A 22946-nucleotide genomic window follows, 5' to 3' on the forward strand; every position below is an offset into this window, starting at 1 on the left:
ATTTAATTATTTATTATCTCATTCCATCAATTCTCAAAACCTTCACTAATCAGACCTTTTATGGAATATTTTAAATAAACGCGTCTAATTTTGAGGAATTTGCATATTACCACATTCTAGAATTGTGGAGTAGAAGAAAATTCAAATGCGCACGCCGCAAATCCTCAAAATATTATTTACTTTTTACATAATATAATGTATAATTTTTATAATTTAATTCAATTTTTTATTATACACACGATTTGAAAAACGTATAAATAATTACTTATTACTATGTCTTTTTAAGTTTATGTTTGGACGAATTACCTACAACAAAGAATTGTCATTTAAGTTTGAATTTTTTTTTCAATTCTAACAAAATGAAAATAAATTATTTTTTCAGCGATCATAAATTCATAAACAAAAAATATCTAAAAGTGCATGTGTTTGTATAGTATATTATGATAAATGATTGCATGTTCTGAGACATCCTCCTGATTAAGTTAGATAGGATAAAGGTTAGGTTGGGTCATATAGTGAAACGTTAGGGAGGATCGAAAGGATCACAACAAAATAATAAATATATAACAATGCATTGCAGTATATAATATATTAATATAATATAGCAAAATTTTCCACGCATAACGATGTAGATTTATACTTCATCCACCGTGTTAGAGATCACTATTTAATAATATTATACGTCAGCTGCAATATTTTAAAATGTTTTCCTTTCAGTGATTGAGACGTTCGCCCATTGTTATATAATATTAATATTTAATTGTGTAAATTTTTACAATGATATGTTATCGTATAGCTTAGAACTATCATTTCAAAAATCAAGACAAGTTTCTATTTTCCGTCGGGTATACGCGCAAAAGCGTTAAATTGTATATAGATACAAAGGTGTTAACAGTGTTCCTACTTGGACTATCTTTAGAAATGCCTAATGTGTTACGATGCATTCGTTAGAGTGCTTATTGTATTACCTACTTATTAATTTAGTTTCGTAAAAAGGAAAATAATATTCGATAGATACACGAATATGGACAACCAACAATTTTGAATGACCGAAATAACTCGAATAAAAATCAAGTATTTTAAATAACCATTTAATATTTACATTAAATTTAACCGTTAGGTCTTTTCAAATTTTGCACATGCCGACGTCCAAAAAAATATAGTTTTTTTTTATCTTTATTAAAAATGTATATAATATGTTACGATCTAAGTGAAAAAAATTAGTTATTGTTAATAGAATAACCGGACGTGTAGTGCAATGATAACATCGATAACAATGTCCGCAATATTTGAGCAATGTGAATTATAAATATTTATTCTCCATTTAAAATTAGACTTTATTTTATAATAAATAGTACAGTTCTAAAATTTGTATATACATTGTAAACTAAACACATTACAGACAAAACATGTAGGGCCGTCAACCGTATTAATTAGACATTTAATGCGCAAAGTCAACCATTTGCATGTGACTCTGTCCTTTCCTTCCTATGCGGGATAACCGCCCTCCTACAAAATCAGAAAAGGTGAATTAATAGCTCGGCATATTGTCTCTCAAGTGACTGTGGTTAGAATTTAAAGCCTTGTATTGCTGTCATATTTTCAATGCTATGTATATATATATATACGTAGTGATATATTATTATAATTTGCATATTATATGACTCCTTATAATTAAAATTACTACCCTAACTCAATTACAGTCCTAATAATATCGTACACGTATTCCCATAAATAAAAGTTTTAAAGTTCTGTCTATATGTTATTATAATATGTGTTATATGTTACATATTATTATTATTAAGTTAGTTTGCAAAAAAGGGATTGTAAATTTCAATGATATACCCAGTAACCAATAAGAAAAATCATAATTAGCCTATGTTACAAGGGCTTAAAAGAGAGACGTAAAGAGTGTGCTTAAACTTGATTGTGTCCACAAATTAGGTGGTTAGGTTAGGCTAAATTAGGAGAGAAAAATGTAAAGCCATTTCCTGCTAGAATCGTATGCAATTCTAATTGTAATGGTAGTATCTTATTTTAAAATGAATAGGGAATTATATTCTAATATTTCAACATTTTTATTTATTTCTTATTTATCAGGATCAAAATATTATTATATATTATTAATTTTTTTTTTAATTGTACATTCTGTATTATTGTTTTTATAATAAGCATATATTATGTATATTATTTTATAAGGGTAGTATAAAAAATAAAATATCTAACATAAATAACTATATTTTATAATAAGGTTGAGGACACCAGTTAAGTGTCCATTGAATGATGGAATTTCGTGAGAATATCATTGTATAAATGTCAATTTTAATGAATAAATCACAATAAACTAACAGTCTACTTACTCAATTTTTTTAACTTAAAAATACTATTCATAGTATAATTTAAAACACTACATTTTTTGAAAAAAATAATATTTGACTATTTCGAATCATACACAAAAATTATTTGTGATCGAATCGTCTTTTATTTATAAGCGTGGTTTAATAATTAGCCTCGTGGAGTGAAGTAACACCCAGTAAAGTATGTGAAACACTCCGTTAAACAAACGGTAATGATAATATCATATTGGAAAGTCGGCACGCACTATAAACCCCGTGTGGTCGCTGGCCAATCCACTGGCTGAGGTGAGAACAGCGAGAACGAGGCCTCGTGGTGGTGTTATTTTTTTTAATTGTCAGTTGAAGCGCTCCGATTAAAGTAAACAAAATATTATGATTCGTCATACGTACCGTATATTTGGCCATATCGTATACGTACAAATGCAATGTATTATACGACTATGTCACTATGTACTTATATATTATTCAAACGGAAAGAAAATATTCTCATGGTCAGATCTCCTGCCGAACCCTTGACAAAACGCGCGCTCAAGCCGAGACTGCGAGTAATAAATATTATTGTTATTACTATTTTAAAGAATGACCACGAATAGTAATATTAATAATGAGAATTAATCAAATCGAATCGTCTCGGCACGTCGCGATTCTCGTTTTCCGTTTCACATTGTGTACATTATATAATATATAATTATTATACATTGTGTTTTGTAACTATTCAATTAACGTGTCCGCGTGACTCTGATAATAGAATACACGTGCGAGAACAAATAATATATTATTATACAATAGCTTATAGGACGCGTGTGCATCCGTATAATGGGTATTAGGACAATATTGTATTATGGCAAAGTTTACAACTTTAGACTTTAAGTATGGTGTAATCACATTTAACTATTTCAAGTAACGCTTCCACACGCTATTATTGTACGTAACGCGTTGTATTTTAACAAATCATTGGAATGACTCGATCCTTACATTTATAGTTTTAATGTTTATCAATATTTTTAATTAGTTAATTTTGATATCAATTTAATGATCCTATTCAAAATATTTTTTTTATATATATATATACATAAAGTAAATGTTTTATTTAATATACTACTTTATATTATTCCCACCACTATACTTAAATTATTTTACTAATCATCGCCCTGCATCTTCATCATTTGTCAATTTACCAAATTCTAACAACTAAGTCGTCATAATTTAACTGTAACTTTCGTGTAACTTTGCTTATGAATATTTTCTGTACATATTTACTTTGCCGAATAAAGGCTAAAATAAATTATAAAACTAAATTAGGAATTAGGAATATTGTACATTCTATTTTAATGGAAAATATAAACTCGTATTAAATCGGGTTTCAACAGAAATCAACAAACTTATTGGTTAACACAAAAAAATCAGGTACCCGACGTATAATCATATCGTTGACGTAAAATATCAACTAAAATGTATAGATAGATAGATAGATAGATAGATAGATAGATACGATACGCAAATTACATAACTAATTATCAAAAATATATGATGATGATAATACTGTCGTCTGTCAATAAATAATAATTTTAACTTATTATTTATTTTAATCTGTTAAATTTTGTATATTTGTACAATATAATTATATTGTTGAAAATATGATAGTTTATATTTTTACAAATAAATATTTATTAGTTTGTAATACTAACTGTGTTTCAGAATATTTGAAAAAATAGTTCGATATTGTGATGCCTTTATTAGTCAATTACCATTATCATTCATCTTAGGATTTTATGTGACATATGTGGCCAAAAGATGGTGGAACCAATACTTGGCGATCCCGTGGCCCGACAGGTATTTAGAATATTATTATTATCCTTCGCTTTTCACAGAATCCCCACAACCGTGCTATAAAATAAAATATACATATTTATTTATTTGTTTGTTTCTTACAAGAGCGATGCATGTGATATCAATGTACGTAGAGGGCAATGACGATTACGGTTGTATGATTCGAAGATCGTTAATGAGATATTTGATTTTGACATTGATTTTGGTATTGCGTTCCATCAGTTCACCGGTGAAAAAACGTTTTCCGACATTGGAGCACGTCGCTGAGTCAGGTAAGCTATAACTTCATCGATCCAAACATATTGTATTATTATATCATTTAAATTGTTTTATGACTTAGTACACATGATCATTGTTAATCTTAATAAATATGCGCAGGCTACATGACCGCCGACGAGATAGAAGTATTTTATTCACTCCCCAAGGTAGAATTTAATACTTATTGGGTGCCTTGCACTTGGTTCATCAGTCTGTTGAAAGAGGCCAGAAAATCTAAGCGAATTGAAGATTCCGAAGGAGTCAAACTGATAATGCAGGTAATGATCCTTATTGCTTTATCGCAATATTATATAAACGTTAATCGATAATTTGATTAAATAATTCTAAATAAGTAGACAAAAAGATATATGCATAAAATCAGTTCAGTCATTACTGTTTCATCATTCTACACTTCATCATATTATTTATTTACGTGTCTATCGACATTACCCTATATTTACCATGGTAAAGTTGTTGTCATTGATGTTAATTTCGTAACAATTATATTTTTCAAGCTACTAGACTATCTGCAATCCTCTATTTTAAAACGTTATTGTCTTATTGAAGTTTCATCTCAACTGTGTAATTCACAGTCAACATAATTCGATCGATATTTTATATGTATTTAAATATTTAATTATTTTTGTAGTATTACATAATCGTGTAAAATATTACAAAAATGAATTATTTAAATGTATATAAAGGCGCAGTAGTATTTGTTGTGGGCCACTGTGTATAATAATAAAATACAAGTATTTTGAAGATACTTCGATAACTTATGTTAAAATATGAACAGAACCAATTCAAACATAAATTTGAAAACTTCTCTTTAAAAATAATATTCTTGAAAAACTCAAGTCATCTTCTTCCGGCCAGAAATTATATAGGAAGAAAAATGCAATCAATAATATAAAAAAATCTCCGAAACCTGCAAAGCATCTTTATTTCATCGACATTTCTGTTTATTATAATTACATACATCAAGTATCGCATTTGTAATTTTACATTATCATTATTTACTAAAATATTTGAGAAAATAAAAGCATCATGCTGTCCAGTTGTAAAAACCGGATACATTTTTTAAACGTGCTCTTTTCAATATTTTAACAACACAAATTAATATTTATCTAAAGCACAATAACAGTTATAAAAATATGATGAATATACACATCATAACATAGTTATTATACAAGAAGGAAATTTTTTTTACGCTTACGATGACTATATATTTTGATGAATTTTGCATTTATATTTTTATAACGTTTTAATAATAGGAATTCATATGAATTTTCGGTCAGAATCGTAATTCGGGGAGAGGATAATTTGGTGGACAAATCTCCTCTCTCTCTTTTGCGCTGTGTTTATAAATGTTGCTGCCTGATTTAATTATAGATGGATAATATTATTACTATTTGTAAATGATTAATAATAATAAAAAACGATATTAAAATATTAAATAAATTTATGGGCTTTATTATCGTCATTTACCTGTAAATAATCATTTTAAATAAGTCATAATCTTCTCAAGATTACCCTATTACGTGGTTTATACTATTTCGCATCAATTATTATGCTTAAGTATTCTGACGTGGGTCAACGAAAAATATGATCCCATATAATCACATATGTATCGCATATTATACGACTTTAAATACTCAATATTTTAAGTATAATAATTTTCAATTTAATATTCCTAACCTAAAATTCAGTTTTTGTTTAAGTTTATTCAACAACCATTATTTATATAGCGTATGTTATAGCATTACTTATAACTTATAAACTTAAGATATAAACCTTAGACTCAATAAAAAAATAAATACTAAATTTGATGAAATGAATGAGCTACAAAAGTTATACCACGTCGTGAAGTTATGCAAAACCTAATTATAAGTACCGCCAAATACTTAAAGATATAAAAAATAAAATCGTCTAAATTCGTTGCTAAACAATCATGTATAACACATGAGATAATAAAAATTATTCTAACTTACTTGTATCTTTCACAATATCATGTTAGTACTTTATATGACGAAAATCAAATTTCGTACTTGAACCAAAGCTTAAAAATCGTTTTTTATGTGCAAATTCTAGTAAAACATTTTACTAACATCGGGAACGAGATAAGTTAACACATTTAATATCAAATTTAATTTACACAATTTTTGTGCAACTTTATACACCCAAAACAAAATATTCATACCAAAATATTGGAAAAAAAATTTTTTTATATATATAATATTATGTACTAGTTAATTTATCAGACCTTTGAAAATTCTTCAGTTTTTGATTTTAACCCGCTATTGTACGTAGGTAAAATTGTACGTATTTATCAAACTAATACGGCTCGATTAAGTTTTGATATGTTTTCTTGTTTATTCTGGTAACATAATCAACAGTCCTCTATTAGGAATACTGAAACGTTTAATTCTATACTTCTAAAGAAATCTCAAACTTTGGTCGACATAAGAATTTTCAACGGTTGTTAAGCTCCGAAAGATTTATAAAAACAATGGCTTTTTAATGTTTTTTTTTTCTTTTTCCTTTTTATGGTATCGTTAGCACTTGACAATGCAATGAATACAGCTGCATACTATATCGAGGAGAAGCTAGGTATCTCGATCTCTTTATCATTACTATAAATCAACGAGGGTCTATACTCCGTCTTCAGATTTTGCCCCATCAGTGAATATTTTAATGTTTTTGAAATCTTCGAGCATTGTTCATATTATATTGATTTTATTTATGTGTTGACTGACGTTTCAATTTTAACATTTATAACTTAAAATTGAAGTGATTTCAATTGTCAATTCATATTTAAAACTGTGATATTTTGAGCATATATCGTTATGTACCAATTGTACCTGTATCATTAAATATTATTGATATTTAAATACCTAGTTAAATAGTTATGATTGCAGTTGAATATTTTTATGATTAAAGATTATCTACATTTCATTCGTTTCAAATTATTTTAATTTTATTGGCTATTATAGACTTAACCTAATCTCAGTTATTACTTCGTATTAATTGTATTTCTTGTGAACTAAACTAAAGAAGGGAAAGGGTGTTTACAATAAAATCAAAACTCAATAACTGATGAAAATTAGTTGGATGTATAAACTGACAAAAATTATTTTAAGGTTTATACACTGTGGCGCTATTGTTATTTTACTATTAATTCGTACTCCAACCGCTATAAATATGTGAATATATAGAAACGGCATTGAACTCTTCGAAACAGTATTATTGTAAGCTTAAAGTTATTGATTTGAATTCTTAACAACTATTTTTATGATACCACGTAGATAAATGACAAAAATAATCTAATTTATTGTGAATAATCTTCTTACTATAAATAACGTATCATATAAATTGTTTAATATGTTTCCATGTGCTATGTTACAACTTTGAGAAAATAATATATATTTTACTTTATGTCAGTTGTATAACAAAAAATGCTATAGATAAGCTGAAATTTAAATAAAAACAAATTTCAGTTTCTATCATTTTTTTTTTTTTACAAACTCACACTTTACCTATATTATCTGATGTAAGTGGATAAAATATAATAATTGGTTTAATTCACTTATTGTTAACTGCAAACAATGCAGAATTTAATCGAAAATGTGTTATACTATAATAAATTATTTAATAAAACCCTAATTTATTATGATAATATTGTTTCGTTTAGGAATTTATCGACTTCAGATCAAAATGTGGTTATTTGTGGAGTTACGATTGGATCAGCATACCGTTAGCGTATACACAGGTAATGACAACAATAATATCATGATTCTGTTTGTTTGTAGATAAATAAAAATACTATTATTTTTTTTTTATTGTTTTTAGGTTGTTACAATTGCAACGTATTCGTTTTTCATTACTGCCGTTGTCGGGAGGCAATACGTGGAAGGATCAAACAAAATGCTGCAAACAGAACTTGACGTGTATATACCGGTGTTTACAATTGTACAGTTTTTATTCTTTATGGGACTTTTAAAGGTAGGTACGCAGTTAATTACCTTTTTAACGTGAAATCCAGTGTATTTTAACTTTTAAGTGTACTTGATAATTTAAAAAAATTAATTTATCGAACTTGTATATAAAAAACAAAAGAGCATACAATTTTAATAATTAATAATGTTATAAAAAACAAACCCTTTTACAGGAATAATTACCCTTTTGTGTGTTAGTTTACCGTCTTGAAAAAATGAAGGAAAAGCGTAACTGAATAATATTATATTATGTTAAGACGTACTTACTGCGTAGTTATTATTGTATATATGGATTTTGACGTTTTACAGATCTATAGTTATTATTTCTTGGGAAGATTAGTTAATTTGAAAATATGATACTAACAAGTAAAACGGTGAAATTGTCTGAATACAATAAAATATTAAGAATATAAAAGAATTAACTACAACAATAAATTCAAACTATGCAAATGAGCTATAATATTTCAAGAATAATTTTGTATTTTACATTTACTACATTTTAGGTAAATACAAATTTTAATTATAAAAGTACAATTTTATATATAGTCTTGAATATAAAATATTGAGTAAAGCATATTGGAGTAGATCAATTAATTTAACGATTTAGGTTTTATCTCTGTCAAAGCTAATTTGTAATTACCAATTTTTATTAATTTGAATAATAATAAAAGAAAATGTATGCATTAAATTCCAAAATACTTACTAGTTAGCAAACATATGAGTATTAAAAAGGTTAAGTACTTATACAACTGTTTTAAAATTTAACTATACCATTTTCTATAGTATCCAACACTATAGTTAATCATATAAATAATTATATAATGTATTATGTTATTAACATTAATAATTTAAACAAACAAATAATTTTGTAAGCATGCTGTACCGATAATTGTCATTAATCATTATTGAGGGATTTTAATGATTTCAATAAACGTTGGGTTAACGGCAATAAACATACAGTAGATGAAAATATGATTTATGATTATGAATTTATAAGTATAAAGATATTTATAATGCTATCAGAAATATATATTTTTTTAATAATGTCATGATACCGGTAGACAAAATTATTCATAAAGAAATGTAGAAATGTCAACAGATCTACTTAGCGTTACTGTAAACTCTGACAGTACCAAAATTTCTGTATAAATGCAAATTATTTTTTTATATTTTTCATTTTTTTATGTTTTCAGTTTAATTAACGTTCTTAAAAAAATAACTCAATTTTTCTCTATATTTCCTGTTTTAATATAGTTTATTAAGTTGTTTATTAATATTGTTAATTATTCTGGACAAAAATTTCTTGATTGATTATTTTTTTATATCAGTGTGTATAAGGAAATTAGATCTTAAAACAATTTTTTTTACTTAAAAGCATCTCAAGTGTATTAATTAATTTTTAATAACTATGCATATAATGTACATTTTTTGTTAATGTTGCGCTCGTATACTATTTTCAGTGTTTGATCTATATATTATACATGTACTATAAATAACTAAGTTGGTTTATTTATCTTTAGATATATTATTCATAATATAGTAAATATTTACTATATAAACAAATAACAATATACAAAATTATACTTTTAATGAAAACTTATTTGAATCTAGAAATATTACACTAACATATTTAACTTTCTTCCCTTTCTACTAGTACAGAGTAAATATTTAAATAGACAACATTCAATAATAGCTGGACGTTTTTTTTAATTTTTTTTTTTTTTACAATACCAAACACACATAAAGTATAGAATATTTAACAGTTAATAAGTTATTCTTAATTAAACTTAATATACTAATACAGACATACATAATATGCATATGTATTGTTTTTGAATGATACCAGTTAATAAATAGTAATCAGTCATTTAAACATTATCAATCATAAATAAAATGCACTTCGCGGATTTATAAATATAGTTTGTAGATCAATCAAAAAAAGATTCATTGCCAATTTTCGTTTTATTTCGTAATTTTAATATCTTGTCTCGGATGAATGCATGGTAATATATAACTATTGTTATTTAAAAAATTAATTTGAATACTTATCAAAAAATAAATATATTATTAAATCTTTGATAATTTTTAACATTTATCATTATAATATTATTATGTATAATAACAATATTATTCAATAATTAAAAAATAAATCGTACATTATATGATATATTGTTATATTGTACCGCTATAATTACTATAGATACAACATTTCTTCTTGCAGGTAGCTGAACAATTAATAAATCCTTTTGGTGATGACGAAGAAGATTTTGAATTAAATTACTTAATCGATAGACACACAAAGGTAAATTAATATAAAAATAATAACAATATCTTGACATCTCAGCTATATTTATTATTATAACAAAGGTATTAAATCATACTCATAACTAATTTTGTTTCGGTAGGCATCCTTTTTGGCGGTAGATTACCTTGCTAAAATAAAAATTCCTCTGGTCAAAGATATTTACTTCAACGAGTTAGAAGTATCAATTCCTTACACCAGTGCATCTGCACCGTTCAAGAAAAAATCGCATAGAGGATCAGTTCACCATATGCCGTAATAATCATACTTATTACATAAGTCATTTTAAAAAATATTATTTTTTAGCCATATGATTGTTTTTTCGTTTTTAGTGTTCCTGAAGACCAACATATGATGTTCTTACCCGAAATCATAGAAGAGGCAGACCCGGACCAGACGAAAACCAGAAGGACCTCAATATGTTCGAACAAGAGTGAAGGAAGAATCAACTCAAATTGCAGAGAGAAATTCAATGATTCCTTTGGCATTATGCAGTAAGTCGATTCAAATAAACAACCTCCTTAAAATTTTCTAACTAAATTTACTCATTATATTGTAAAATAAGATATAATTGCTAATATTATGTATTTATATATAATTAAAAATATTACACACTGCAGGTGTCTGATGTGTACTAATTCGTGTATTTTTAGCCATTTATCAGATCTATTAATGGCAGATATTCTCACAACTTTTAGTCGTCTAAGCACGTTTAGTTTTTAATTATAACTCTGTTTTGTTGATTAATTCGCCAATAATATGACTCAACACAAAAGTTTCACATCGAAAAAAAAATTATTAAATTAACTCGATATATTTGACCTCACCTAAGGATTTAAACTATTTTAGTACAGATCATTTTTTAATATATATCTACAAATTATATGATTAGGATTTGTTAACAAGTAAGTGAGAATGTGGTAAGTCGAAGAACTTCAGGTTTCAATGTAATCATCTCTTTATTAAATAATAGACAGGACATTTTTAAATTTAATACAACTATTATTTAAAGTATCTAGAATTATTAGTAATAATCTCAAGCTTTTATATTTGAGGTTTTAATACTTATGAATGACTCAAAAAAAAATCTAAACTCGTCATTTTATCCCATACGTAGGATAAGTTAACTTGTGTATATTAAACTACAAAAAAACCTATACAATTTTGTATATGTACATACTAAATACCTATACTTAATATAATATGATGATTGTACTAAGAACAGTAAAAACACTAAAAAAAGATTATAATTTATAACAAATTAAATACTCACAGTAAATTAGTAAATACAATTTATAAAAACCTTTGTACAGTTACTAACTCGTCAATAACGTCAATAGATCCTTGTCATATTGACTGATAAAATTTTTGTTAACATTTTAACTTTTATTTATTTTTCAACCCATTAAACTTATTATATTTCATATAAATATATACAGAAAATTGCTTGGGTATAACATGTAAGTAATTTTTAAAGTATAAAATCGATTTAATAATTATACTTTTGGGAATTTCGGAAATTTTAATGCTAAACGGATGTAAAATGTCTAACATCATATATATTCAATAAATGACTAATATCTGATTTATATCATAATTTGTTACCTAAGAAATATGATCATTATTCGTCACCTTAACGGATTCGTCGACTTACCACACTATCCTACTTACTGAAAAGGTTTACACGACATTATAAATGTATAGCATAATTTCAATAATCCTATATTTAATTTATTGCGTACATAACGTATTACTGGTCATAACCCATAGTTGTTCATTAGGTACTAAGAGTTTTATAATACCTATTTTATTTGGTATTGGCAGACTTAATGTACCCACACACAATACTAACAGATTGGTACAAGAATTCACGATTTCCATTGCACTTTGAAGTCCTCTTGAGAGACAAAACACACTCCAACCACGATCTGAAACTAGGTTAATCTTGGATCGAGTACTTTAAGACTCCGCTTTTATATTCATAAAAATGTTTCTACTTACTATACCGTTGGATTTTCACAACAACATTTCAAATATTTTAAACCAATTTTTTCGAACACGGTTTTTCTACGAAGCCGGAGGATGTACCTAAATAATTGTATTTTAATATTGCACTAGTATCTTATAAACGTTTATTGTATTCGTTTTTATGATGAAATTAAAAATTACATCATCGTATATGTACAACTGCTGTAAATATGGTTCAAGCGGCGTGTATAGTACGCGGTGTTTATGTTTACATTTAGACAGTTTAGGAGTTTTGTACTCTCCAAATTGTTGTGTAGCTGCAAGTTTTTCGGATTTATGCACTCTTTCGGTATCGTCCAGACTCTATTTTATGTGAAAAAATTAACACGTATAGGTACCTACCAACGTGCATTTATTGTACACGACAACGCAGTAATTGGCGTGTGCATCACACACACGCGTATTACATTTTCGCATTAAGTTCCGTTATGTTCGGTGTAGCGCACTACTATAGTTAGTGTATACGACCGATGTTATTTTGAACACGTACATATTAATTATGATACATGATTTAGACGCACTCCAAACCGCAGATAAGTTTAACTCGCTATATTACTATGTTTAAGGTGTCCAAAAATATTCAAAAACGGAGCTAGTTTTTATATTTTGACAAAGACACATAATACAGACATCAGACATTATGATACGTATAGTATAAATGTATACAAAATATACGATGGTAGAGACTTAAACATTTATAACACATAATATAAAACAATGTATTATAGTCATAGTGGTATTTTATCTCGCAGGGCTTGGATGTTTATGTAATTTAATATTTTTTTTTTTTCAATCGGTTCTATTATAACCGTTTACCGCTATAAAATATTATAATATTATATTAGGTAATACCTACAAATCAAATAATAAATACCAACGCGTTATCTTCTCATTTTTGAAAAAAATACTCAAATAATAACTGTCGTCACATTGATATAACCATTTAATACAATTTATCATAATTTATCGTAGCATACGCTTAAAGATTACTGCAGTTAGATTCGGTGCATCATTAATTTTGATCACAATTTAGCACCCGTTCCGTTTGAAAATCCTAAATACTACGCCACTATTTTATAATTAAGTAACAATAATCTCGAAATATAAAACAGAAATGATATCAAATCAAAAGACAAAACATTAACTACGCGTTATTATAGAGTAATTATTATGAAAGATAAATGTATTACGCGTGTGTATTCGTGTGCCTTTAAAAAAACCAAAAACTGTTTCCGAATAAATTCAATAGAAACAATAATCATATAGGTACGTATATTATATGTTTTATAATATGTTTGTTCGTACAATAATATTGTCGTCTTACTTGTTATTCTGTAACATTTTCTTTTTTATTTCGCCAAAGGGCCTAGCCCGCAAACTAAAATTAATAAATAATATATCGGCTTTCGTCCGATGCCACTACGGTTTTGTATTCCAGCGAATGGCGACCGGGACGAATTGACCGGTGTATCACCTGTACAGTACCTTCTTCGTACACAAAATATACCGCGGCACTAAGTACCTATATATATATGTATGTATAGAAAGGTATACGGGCTCTAACGGTCATCGCGGTAATTAATCTTATAACGTGATCCCCGCCGAATACCGAGACTCGCCGAGATACCAGTGAGATTTATTCAAACATTACAATAAATAATAATCGAATATCGAGTGTAAAATCTATAACACGTTTATTTTTGCCGCGGTGTGTTTCGTGCGCGAGCGTGATTATTATCATTGTTCTATATATATATATTATTATTGTTAACGGCTAGGCGGTGCGTATAATCCCTGCAGATGACTTTCGCGTGTCAGCAATACCAACGCGCGTTTATATTTATGTGTGTGTGTGTGTATTGCGGTTCGTATTAACGGCCGTGGGCTACGCCAATGGCTTTACATCGTTATTGGTATGATGAAGACGACGGCTGTACACAGAGAAATAGAGAGAGAGAGAGAGAGAGAGAGAGAAACGTCTATACACGCGATTGTACACGTACGCACACAAACACGCGCCAGATCAAGTTTTCCGGAGGGTATACGGCGAACAAAAACAGATTCTCGCATAGGATTACTGCGACTGTGACGTTTCCGGGACTGTAGATATACGTGATACAGTGTGTGTGTGTGTGTGTATATATATATAGTATACGTGCGTGTACATAGAGAAAGATACTATATACACCGATAGTGTAAATGCGCGCGCGCGTGTATGTATTGTGTATATCTACTTTTTGGTGAAAAGTCATGGGCGCGGGCGAAGGGAAATGTTTTAGAAAGATTATATATTGTGGTGCAGCAGCGTACGGGTCACTTAGACGCACGCTAATATAACACACGCACCCGCACACACACATATATATATATAAGCTGTATGTATTATCATGCGAACAGGACTGAACTATTATACGCGTGTGTGTGTGTACGATCGTGTTTGCCCGCGGCGAATGAAGAAAAATAAATTTAAAAAACGTCATATTTTTTCATAACAAATACTACCAATATTATTATAACTGGCGAAACGTCAGCGGTATCGGTTTATGTCTGCGCGTACGTCCGTAGTACAACAGCTATTATAATGATATTATAATATTAACAATATAATAATATCTGAGAATGCAACGAAGCGCGTTTGAATTAGTTGCGTACACGTGTTGCAGCTCGCAGTTAATTTGTAACCGTTAGAAAGTGGTTAAACTCGCCTCGCCGCTGTCTATAGGTAGGTTTCAGTATTGTATTTTCATATGGATAATTTTTTTTTTTTTTTTACTTTCTCAAATCAGCGTGAGTATAATTGTTGTAAACAAATTTTTATAAAAAAATTCGAGTTTAGTGTGTTGTATCTCTGTAGCTGCACGGCGATCGAACCGTCGAATCGAATCCACACACCTACGGGAGTTCTAAACCGCGGTCGAAGTGATACGGTGATGATGGTTTGCGCGGTAGCACTTCTGAAAAGTGTACGTTATCGTGTTTTTCAGTGTATATAGATTAATATTATTGATTTATTTTCTTGTTATCTTTATCGACACATAGTAAATCTATCCAACCGTTATATCCGCGTGTAAAATATCAATCGTACATTTTTTAACTAGCGCAGTGTAGTGAAGTATTGAGTAAGATACTTTTTTAAATATTTTCAACATGAACTATTTTCAATATTTTTTTTTATTATTGGTCTTTTGAATACTTTTTTTTTCGGTTTTTATTATTTTCAAACATTTTATTTTTATTTGAAAAATTTAATTTAAAAGTAAGAATTGTTACCCACTCCAATAAAAGTTTTATTTAGTGTGGATGAAACGACCATGCTAATAAGAACCAATACGACTGAAGATTATTTTTACAACTTTGAATATTTATATATCACGTTTCTAATGCGCATTACACAATAATTAAATAAACAAATATAAATTATACTGTATATAGATGGGTATAATAATATTACGTTAATTACCGTCTTAAAAAATAATGACCAAAAGTATTTGAGTAGTATTTTAAATACTTAAAAAAGAGTAATTTTTACGACACTACTCATAAAACGCAAATATTATGAAAATATTTATACGTATGTATTATACTATGTACGTAAATTGATGGTATCACACGTGTTTGTTATACCTAATACTTTTAGTTTTCCGTTGCATTTTTAATTTCATGCATGCAGGTATTGAAATAAAAATTGACCATGGATACATTTTTATTTGAAAACTAGTTGATAAAAGAATTTATTAATCTCTTAAAATATATGTTATTCGACATTTTATTTATCCATATATATATATATATATAATATTTGTGGTATTTATGCATTAAATATTTACGCTGTGATAAACTGGTAAATATTTAAAATACTTGTTATTTAATAGGAGTTATTTGTAAATTTATGTGACGATTTCTATTTAATGTAAGTATAAATTATTAGTTAATTTTGTGCAATAAAAATAATTTTAAAAGTCACATATTATAATACTGTGCAGTTGGTAAATTAAATAATAGAAACAATAGTCCAAGACTCTATTAATACTAAACAGTAAGCACTAAGCAGACCTATAAAATCAATATAGATTTACCCAACAAAACGATTTTGTAAAAATGTGTAGGTATTGGTGAATTATACTTTGACTACTTAAAACTATACTGTGTAAACATATTAAATTTGAAATACGACGAATGAGGCGGTACGTATAATAGTGACGTCTAACCACCCTGACCAATAAGTCGATATTATGGAGATAACCATTAACCATCACCAAGTGTTATTTTAATGAACACCGTCGAACCTAACCGAACCAAAATTGAGCAGAGTAATATTACAAAAAGTGCAGTCGATTTAACAAGTATGGGCATTAGACAGCCAGATTGAAACGATCGTATTATTATTTTATTCAATTCTGACATTGGTTTCACCTAGGTGGGAATAGAAAAAATTAATTAATTTTTTTTAACTAGGTTCAATGTTTATAACTTTACAGTTTTAAAGTTTAAAAAAAATATATATTATTTGGTTAATTTACAACTTGTAACTTAACGGTCTCGACAGTTGTCTCGACTCAATTGACTCAAATCAATCGTTTTCATTAATACGCTCTACGTTTGTGTATACGTATAAAGCTACTAGACGTACCAGAATTAATCACAAAATATCTAATATCGGTATTGTGTGCAGGGTAGTGCAACAGCGGTCATCGTTGAACGGCTGTGGCGAAGTTGGTGGATTTTGCGGCGGAGGACCGAATTCAAACGCGCCGACCAAGCGCGGGGGCGGTGGTGGTTTCAAACAGTTAGCTCAACGGAAGTCGGATGCCACACAGCCGGTAGTGCTGGTGTCGATGACCCGGCGACCGAGCTACAATTCGGGACAGTGGAAGCCGTTCAAATGGAGATCGTCGGACAGCAGCGAACAGCGACGCGCTTCCGTCGGAGGCGGTTCCGGGCACTCGGAACAGCATCAGCAGACGAATGTGGACCTGCAGAAAGGTGTCCGATCGGAAACAGTGGCGGCGGCGGCGTCAGTAGTACCGGAAGGGCGCGTCAACGCGGCGTACGTACCGGACACACTGCACAACGACGTGTGATCAGTGCCTGCCGGACCGAAGTCTCCAAAAGCCACGGGATGCAACTACTAAAACATTGGAGGTCCCTCTAAAAAGTTACTATTTATAAGTCATATCGCACGATACATTAATTAAATTTCTTTCTAGTATTTGATAAAAGTGAAGAGATATATTTAAAAAATAAAACATTTCTACTACGGGCACCTACCCGGTGACTCGTGTATTTCGTTATTAAATCGAGTCCCGCGTAGAAATAAAACCTAGTCCTATAAGTGGTCTAAAATAAACGGGTGCGAGTAATTTCTTAAAATACTATTTTTCTCGACCATTAGCCCTAAGGTTCCGATGCATTATACACCCCTGCTAAATCCGGTATTGCGTGTTATGCTCATTACTCAACAGCGGCGTCTTTGTGAAGGTTAGTCGTCGGGTTTTTTGGTACCAGATCCCCCCTCCTCGCCACGCCACAATTTAATAACTCCGATTCCGGTTACACCTTGAAAATATATAATATAATAGTTATTTCTGTAACATAAACGGGTAACCGCATTATCGCACGGCGGGTCATTTACCAACCCTTTTTACAAATCCACAAGTTTCTCACATGTATATTTTGTATTAAAAAAATAAAATTTAATGAGTTTTTTATGGAAAGTTCTACATCTAATAGGTTTACTAATTAAATTAAAATAAGCATAAATATTTGTTTCCTAATTAATATACATTGTAATTGTAATGATAAATATAAACATGATTCAATACGTAAATTATTGTTAGTTTTGTCTAACTAGATCTGGGATTTGTTCCACTGTGTGGTGTTAAGAATTAAGATTATCATTGATCCTCCTCCATCCTATGTCTTGCCACCCCATTATAAATCTCAGCGGTGTGGATGCGGGATTGAGAGAGTGTTCTTGTATACAAAATCTTAATATGATTATTATAGTCCGATCCCCAACTTTTTAGCACTAAAAAATCTTAAATACTACACCACATACACTATAATGTGCGTTTAATAACTTTTTTATATCAAATTCGAATGTTTAGTAAAATGAAATAAAGTCCTTTTAAGAAACGTTAAATCGTATACATTTTTATTCTCAGGGAATTGACTTAAATTAAAACTTTACAAAATAAATCTTTTTAAAAAGATCGTTAGATCGAATTCTTTCATTTTAAACCAACAAAATTTCATTAAAATTCAAAAATATCCTGCTATATAGAAAATAGTGTATAGGTACGTTTATTTTAGGAGAGACTGGTTACGTATTCGCGTTGATAATTTATTCGAATTGTTTGTAGTCCAATTTTAGACGTAATCTCCTCGCCAATTGTAATTGAGTATAATTATTGTTTATTCCAATTTATCGTTAGATATTGCATTAAATTATAACATCTTTTATATCATCCTTTTTATAATATCCATTATAAAGAATAAAGATACCTTCCGTTTATCAGTTACCAATTAAATCTTCGAGAAAGCATGTATACAGGGTGAAGAGTTTCGATGAGCGGAGTGGAGTGGTACGGGGTTACCCCGCAAAATGTTTGTTCACTACTCCGCTTGTCTAAACTTTAAATAAGTATAACTCATAAACTACTCGCTCCAAATTCGAATTTTATGTATCAAAATACTCAGAAAATTATTCTGCTTTGGGATATGAAATTAAAACTCTATGTTGTCATTCAAAAAAGTAAAAAACTTAAAAAATTATAAGGATAAAAAATACTAAAAAATATAATTTTTTAATAAAAACGTTGTTTTTTAACAACTTGAAATTATGTAAAAATATATTTTCAAAAATATGAATACTTTTTGAAATAATGAGTGTTTTATGATAAAAGAATCACCCCGTATAGCCATGTTCGGATTATATCCCTCCTCAGTCTTCGCCTTGATTTTTTTGTTTTATTTTTATTACTGTATAATGATTTATGTAGGTAATTTAATTTTATCATTTTTCATTTTATTTAAATATTTTATAATACCCAGTTAGTTAAGCATTGATTATTAATTTCTATTAAAACATATTAATATGATAAATTATAATATATCACAATATGATATGATTTGTGAACATCCAAATTTTTAACAAATCGTAGTATAATTCATATTAAAAATTATTAACTACAAATATAATTAAAATTAAAATAATTTGAATTTGTCATTCAAATTTTGAAATGACTTTAAAAATTAATAGAATCAATTGCATTAGACACTCTGATGATGATGAGGCACTATGTTATGTTATGTAATTTATACTGCACATAATATATACCTAATGTATAAATATTTTATCGTTATTCTATTTTGTCTTTTGTTCGTATACACATAGCTACTTATGTCTTATACTCAGAGCCGTTCCGTGGGGGGGTTAGAGGGCATGCGCCCCGGACGCGTGGTTTAAAGGGGCGCCAAAAAAATTGAAATATATGAAAAGCATAATGATAAATAAAATAGGGGGCGAATATTTTTAATTTTGCCCTGGGCGCCAAATCTTAACGGCACGGCTCTGCTTATACTACATAATAGATGTAACAAGATAATTATAAACAATAACATAAGTATATTAAAAAAGTAGCCATCGGGATTGTGTAGGGAGATTTGATTTTTCCGCGAAAGTCTTTGGCGAACCTTTTTCTTTTAGCCAATAGCCATAGTAAGTTATTGAAACTCTTCCAAACAAATCATGACGTCTTCACCTATACAGTAGGAATATTTTATAAACTTTACTAATTATAAACTCGATGTCTTAGAACGTTTACCCAACATGAGTTTACAGAACAATTTTAAACGCCTCATAACGTATCATTGATAATTTGTAAATATAGGCATATTTATGTTTTATATATAATATATTATAATAATATAATGGCAATAATTGTAGATCGGTTTACTAATTACTTTTATATAATATATTCATGTATTTATGTGTTTCATGTGTATTGTATATATATGTTATGTACCTACTATGTATTATACACCTACATTATAAAATTATATATTTTATTGTAATATTGTACATTGAAAACTCGTCTAGCAAGCGAAACGATGACAATCATTATGCCGATTTATACATGTATTTCAAAAATTATATGATTTACACATTGCACGAGTAGTGAGTACCTCACCTAATGGCTAATATAAACTTATATTATGTTAGTAATATATAAGTATATTGTATTATAATAATAAGAATACTATGTAAAATATTTAAATAAAATATCACTATGTTTTAATAAACAGCGCATAGTTTATTACCTGGTAACTTAAACAATATTAAAATCCTAAGCGTGTGCACAGAATCAGCCGGGTGTGCCTGGGCAGCCTCCCCCCAACATGTAATTGGAGCCCTACAATTTAATTTCTGTATAAAACGCACAAAAATATGAACATAATGATAATTAAAATAAAAAATATAAATTATACTTATTAAAACAATAAATGATCAAGTATAGAAACTAGTAGTTACAAAATATTTTTAACACTACATAAATACTAAAGTACTAAGTCTGTATTGACTGTATTTTATTATTTTTTATTATAAAAAATAAGTGCAACATAAATCATAATCTTAGATTAATTTTTTTTTTTTTTTTTGGTAATTATTTATTAGTATTATTAATGATTATAAATATTATATTTTAGCTATATACTCATAGTTGGCGACGAAAAGAAAAATTGTAAGTAATATTTATTCGTACATTACTATTTATTAAATGTTTATATCTTGTTTTGAGATGGCCAAGATTAAGAAAAGGGACATAAAATATTGTAGGCATTCATGCCCCCTAAAATTCAGGTTTTGCATTTCTTTAATAGATTCTCGTTATGTCCAATCTCAACGGGAACAGGAAAAGTTCGAGATAACAAAAACGTCGATATACAGTAGAATCCTCTTAATTGGAACACATTGGGCGGTGACCTATTTGTCCCCATTATCCGACTATCCCGATTAACCGGATAACTAATAAACCGATATATTCGTTCGGGATTATGCAACCTGTGCCTATTAATTGGGTTTTATTAAAAAATTTTAAAAAATTGAAAAATTAGCAAATAATTTTAATACTTATTTCACTAATATTAAATAAATATCAATAAACTACTATAATGAATATATACATTTTATTTTTTTTAAATTTGTGATTAAAGTTTGTTTAATAATACTTTTGTTTTTGTAAAAATGTAAAAATTAATTGTAAGGATATTTTATTTACTCTTATTTTCCATTTCACTTTATTGTATATATACGAATGACTACAAGTATTGACTATAAACGCGTGAAATCATAATCAATATAGTCATTATACTGAATGTGTAGGTAATTTTTTGTTCTTACCGAAATAAAAATATTATTTTTGCATTAATTCGAGATAGCGAAAAACGATTAATTTTATTTCGAGTTATTGAGAGAAAAACACTATTAAGTGTAATAGTAGATTCAAGGGGACATCATTATAGTTCGTGATAACCACGTTCGACATAATAAGTATCTATTGTATTATATAACCAAAGAACTCTAGGCCTGCAACAAGCTATGATATGGCCAACGAGCTATACGATGTGTATCGATTATTTAATTCAGTTAACTTTGAAAACGGGTTGAACAGTGGATCGATGGCAAACAGCGTACTAAATACTAATTAGTGTTCTGCTGTACAGTAAAGTATCCGTAGGCGTCGAATGTACCTCGTCATTGAGTAGATACTGAAATGGATGTGTTAAATTTTATATCAATGATGGATTATATTGCAAACGAAAAACGATTATGAGTGCCGAGTGGAGACGATCTATCAGCCTACATTATTATTACTCATTATAATTTATTATATATTATGTGTATTGTTTTTCTAGTAATTTATTTTACTATTATTATAGCAATGCGGTAGGTGAGATTATTAACATTTTGCCGAAAAAATGCTATTTATTTTTTTCGTGATTTTGAAAAATATTTATTTTAATGCTTAATTATAAGTGTATCATTTGTAAACATTTGAAGAGATTTATTGTTTGTTTTATGCAATCACGCGTTGTGTTTCAGTAATAAAAAACAAAATCATCATTAACTCATTTTTCATTTTATTTTTGTGCTTGGCTAACTCATTCAATCGA

The 22946-nt window shown here is 28.5% G+C and overlaps 1 protein-coding gene across 1 annotated transcript in view; it reads left to right on the forward strand.

Moving 5' to 3' along the window:
• LOC113560567 (bestrophin-4-like) overlaps nt 1–19446 on the forward strand; it is a 43068-nt gene extending 23622 nt beyond the window's left edge. Inside the window, exons 2-10 of the mRNA XM_026966517.1 lie at nt 4056–4190; nt 4293–4459; nt 4566–4723; nt 8137–8214; nt 8295–8447; nt 10662–10742; nt 10846–10997; nt 11075–11236; nt 17443–19446. Coding sequence (XP_026822318.1) covers nt 4056–4190; nt 4293–4459; nt 4566–4723; nt 8137–8214; nt 8295–8447; nt 10662–10742; nt 10846–10997; nt 11075–11236; nt 17443–17851 — 1495 coding nt within the window. The 3' untranslated portion in view covers nt 17852–19446. The remainder of the gene's footprint in view (nt 1–4055; nt 4191–4292; nt 4460–4565; nt 4724–8136; nt 8215–8294; nt 8448–10661; nt 10743–10845; nt 10998–11074; nt 11237–17442) is intronic.
• The last annotated feature ends 3500 nt before the right edge of the window (nt 19447–22946 follow it).

This window comes from Rhopalosiphum maidis, chromosome 4 (genome assembly GCF_003676215.2).
Source record: "Rhopalosiphum maidis isolate BTI-1 chromosome 4, ASM367621v3, whole genome shotgun sequence".
Classification (NCBI taxonomy): domain Eukaryota; kingdom Metazoa; phylum Arthropoda; class Insecta; order Hemiptera; family Aphididae; genus Rhopalosiphum; species Rhopalosiphum maidis.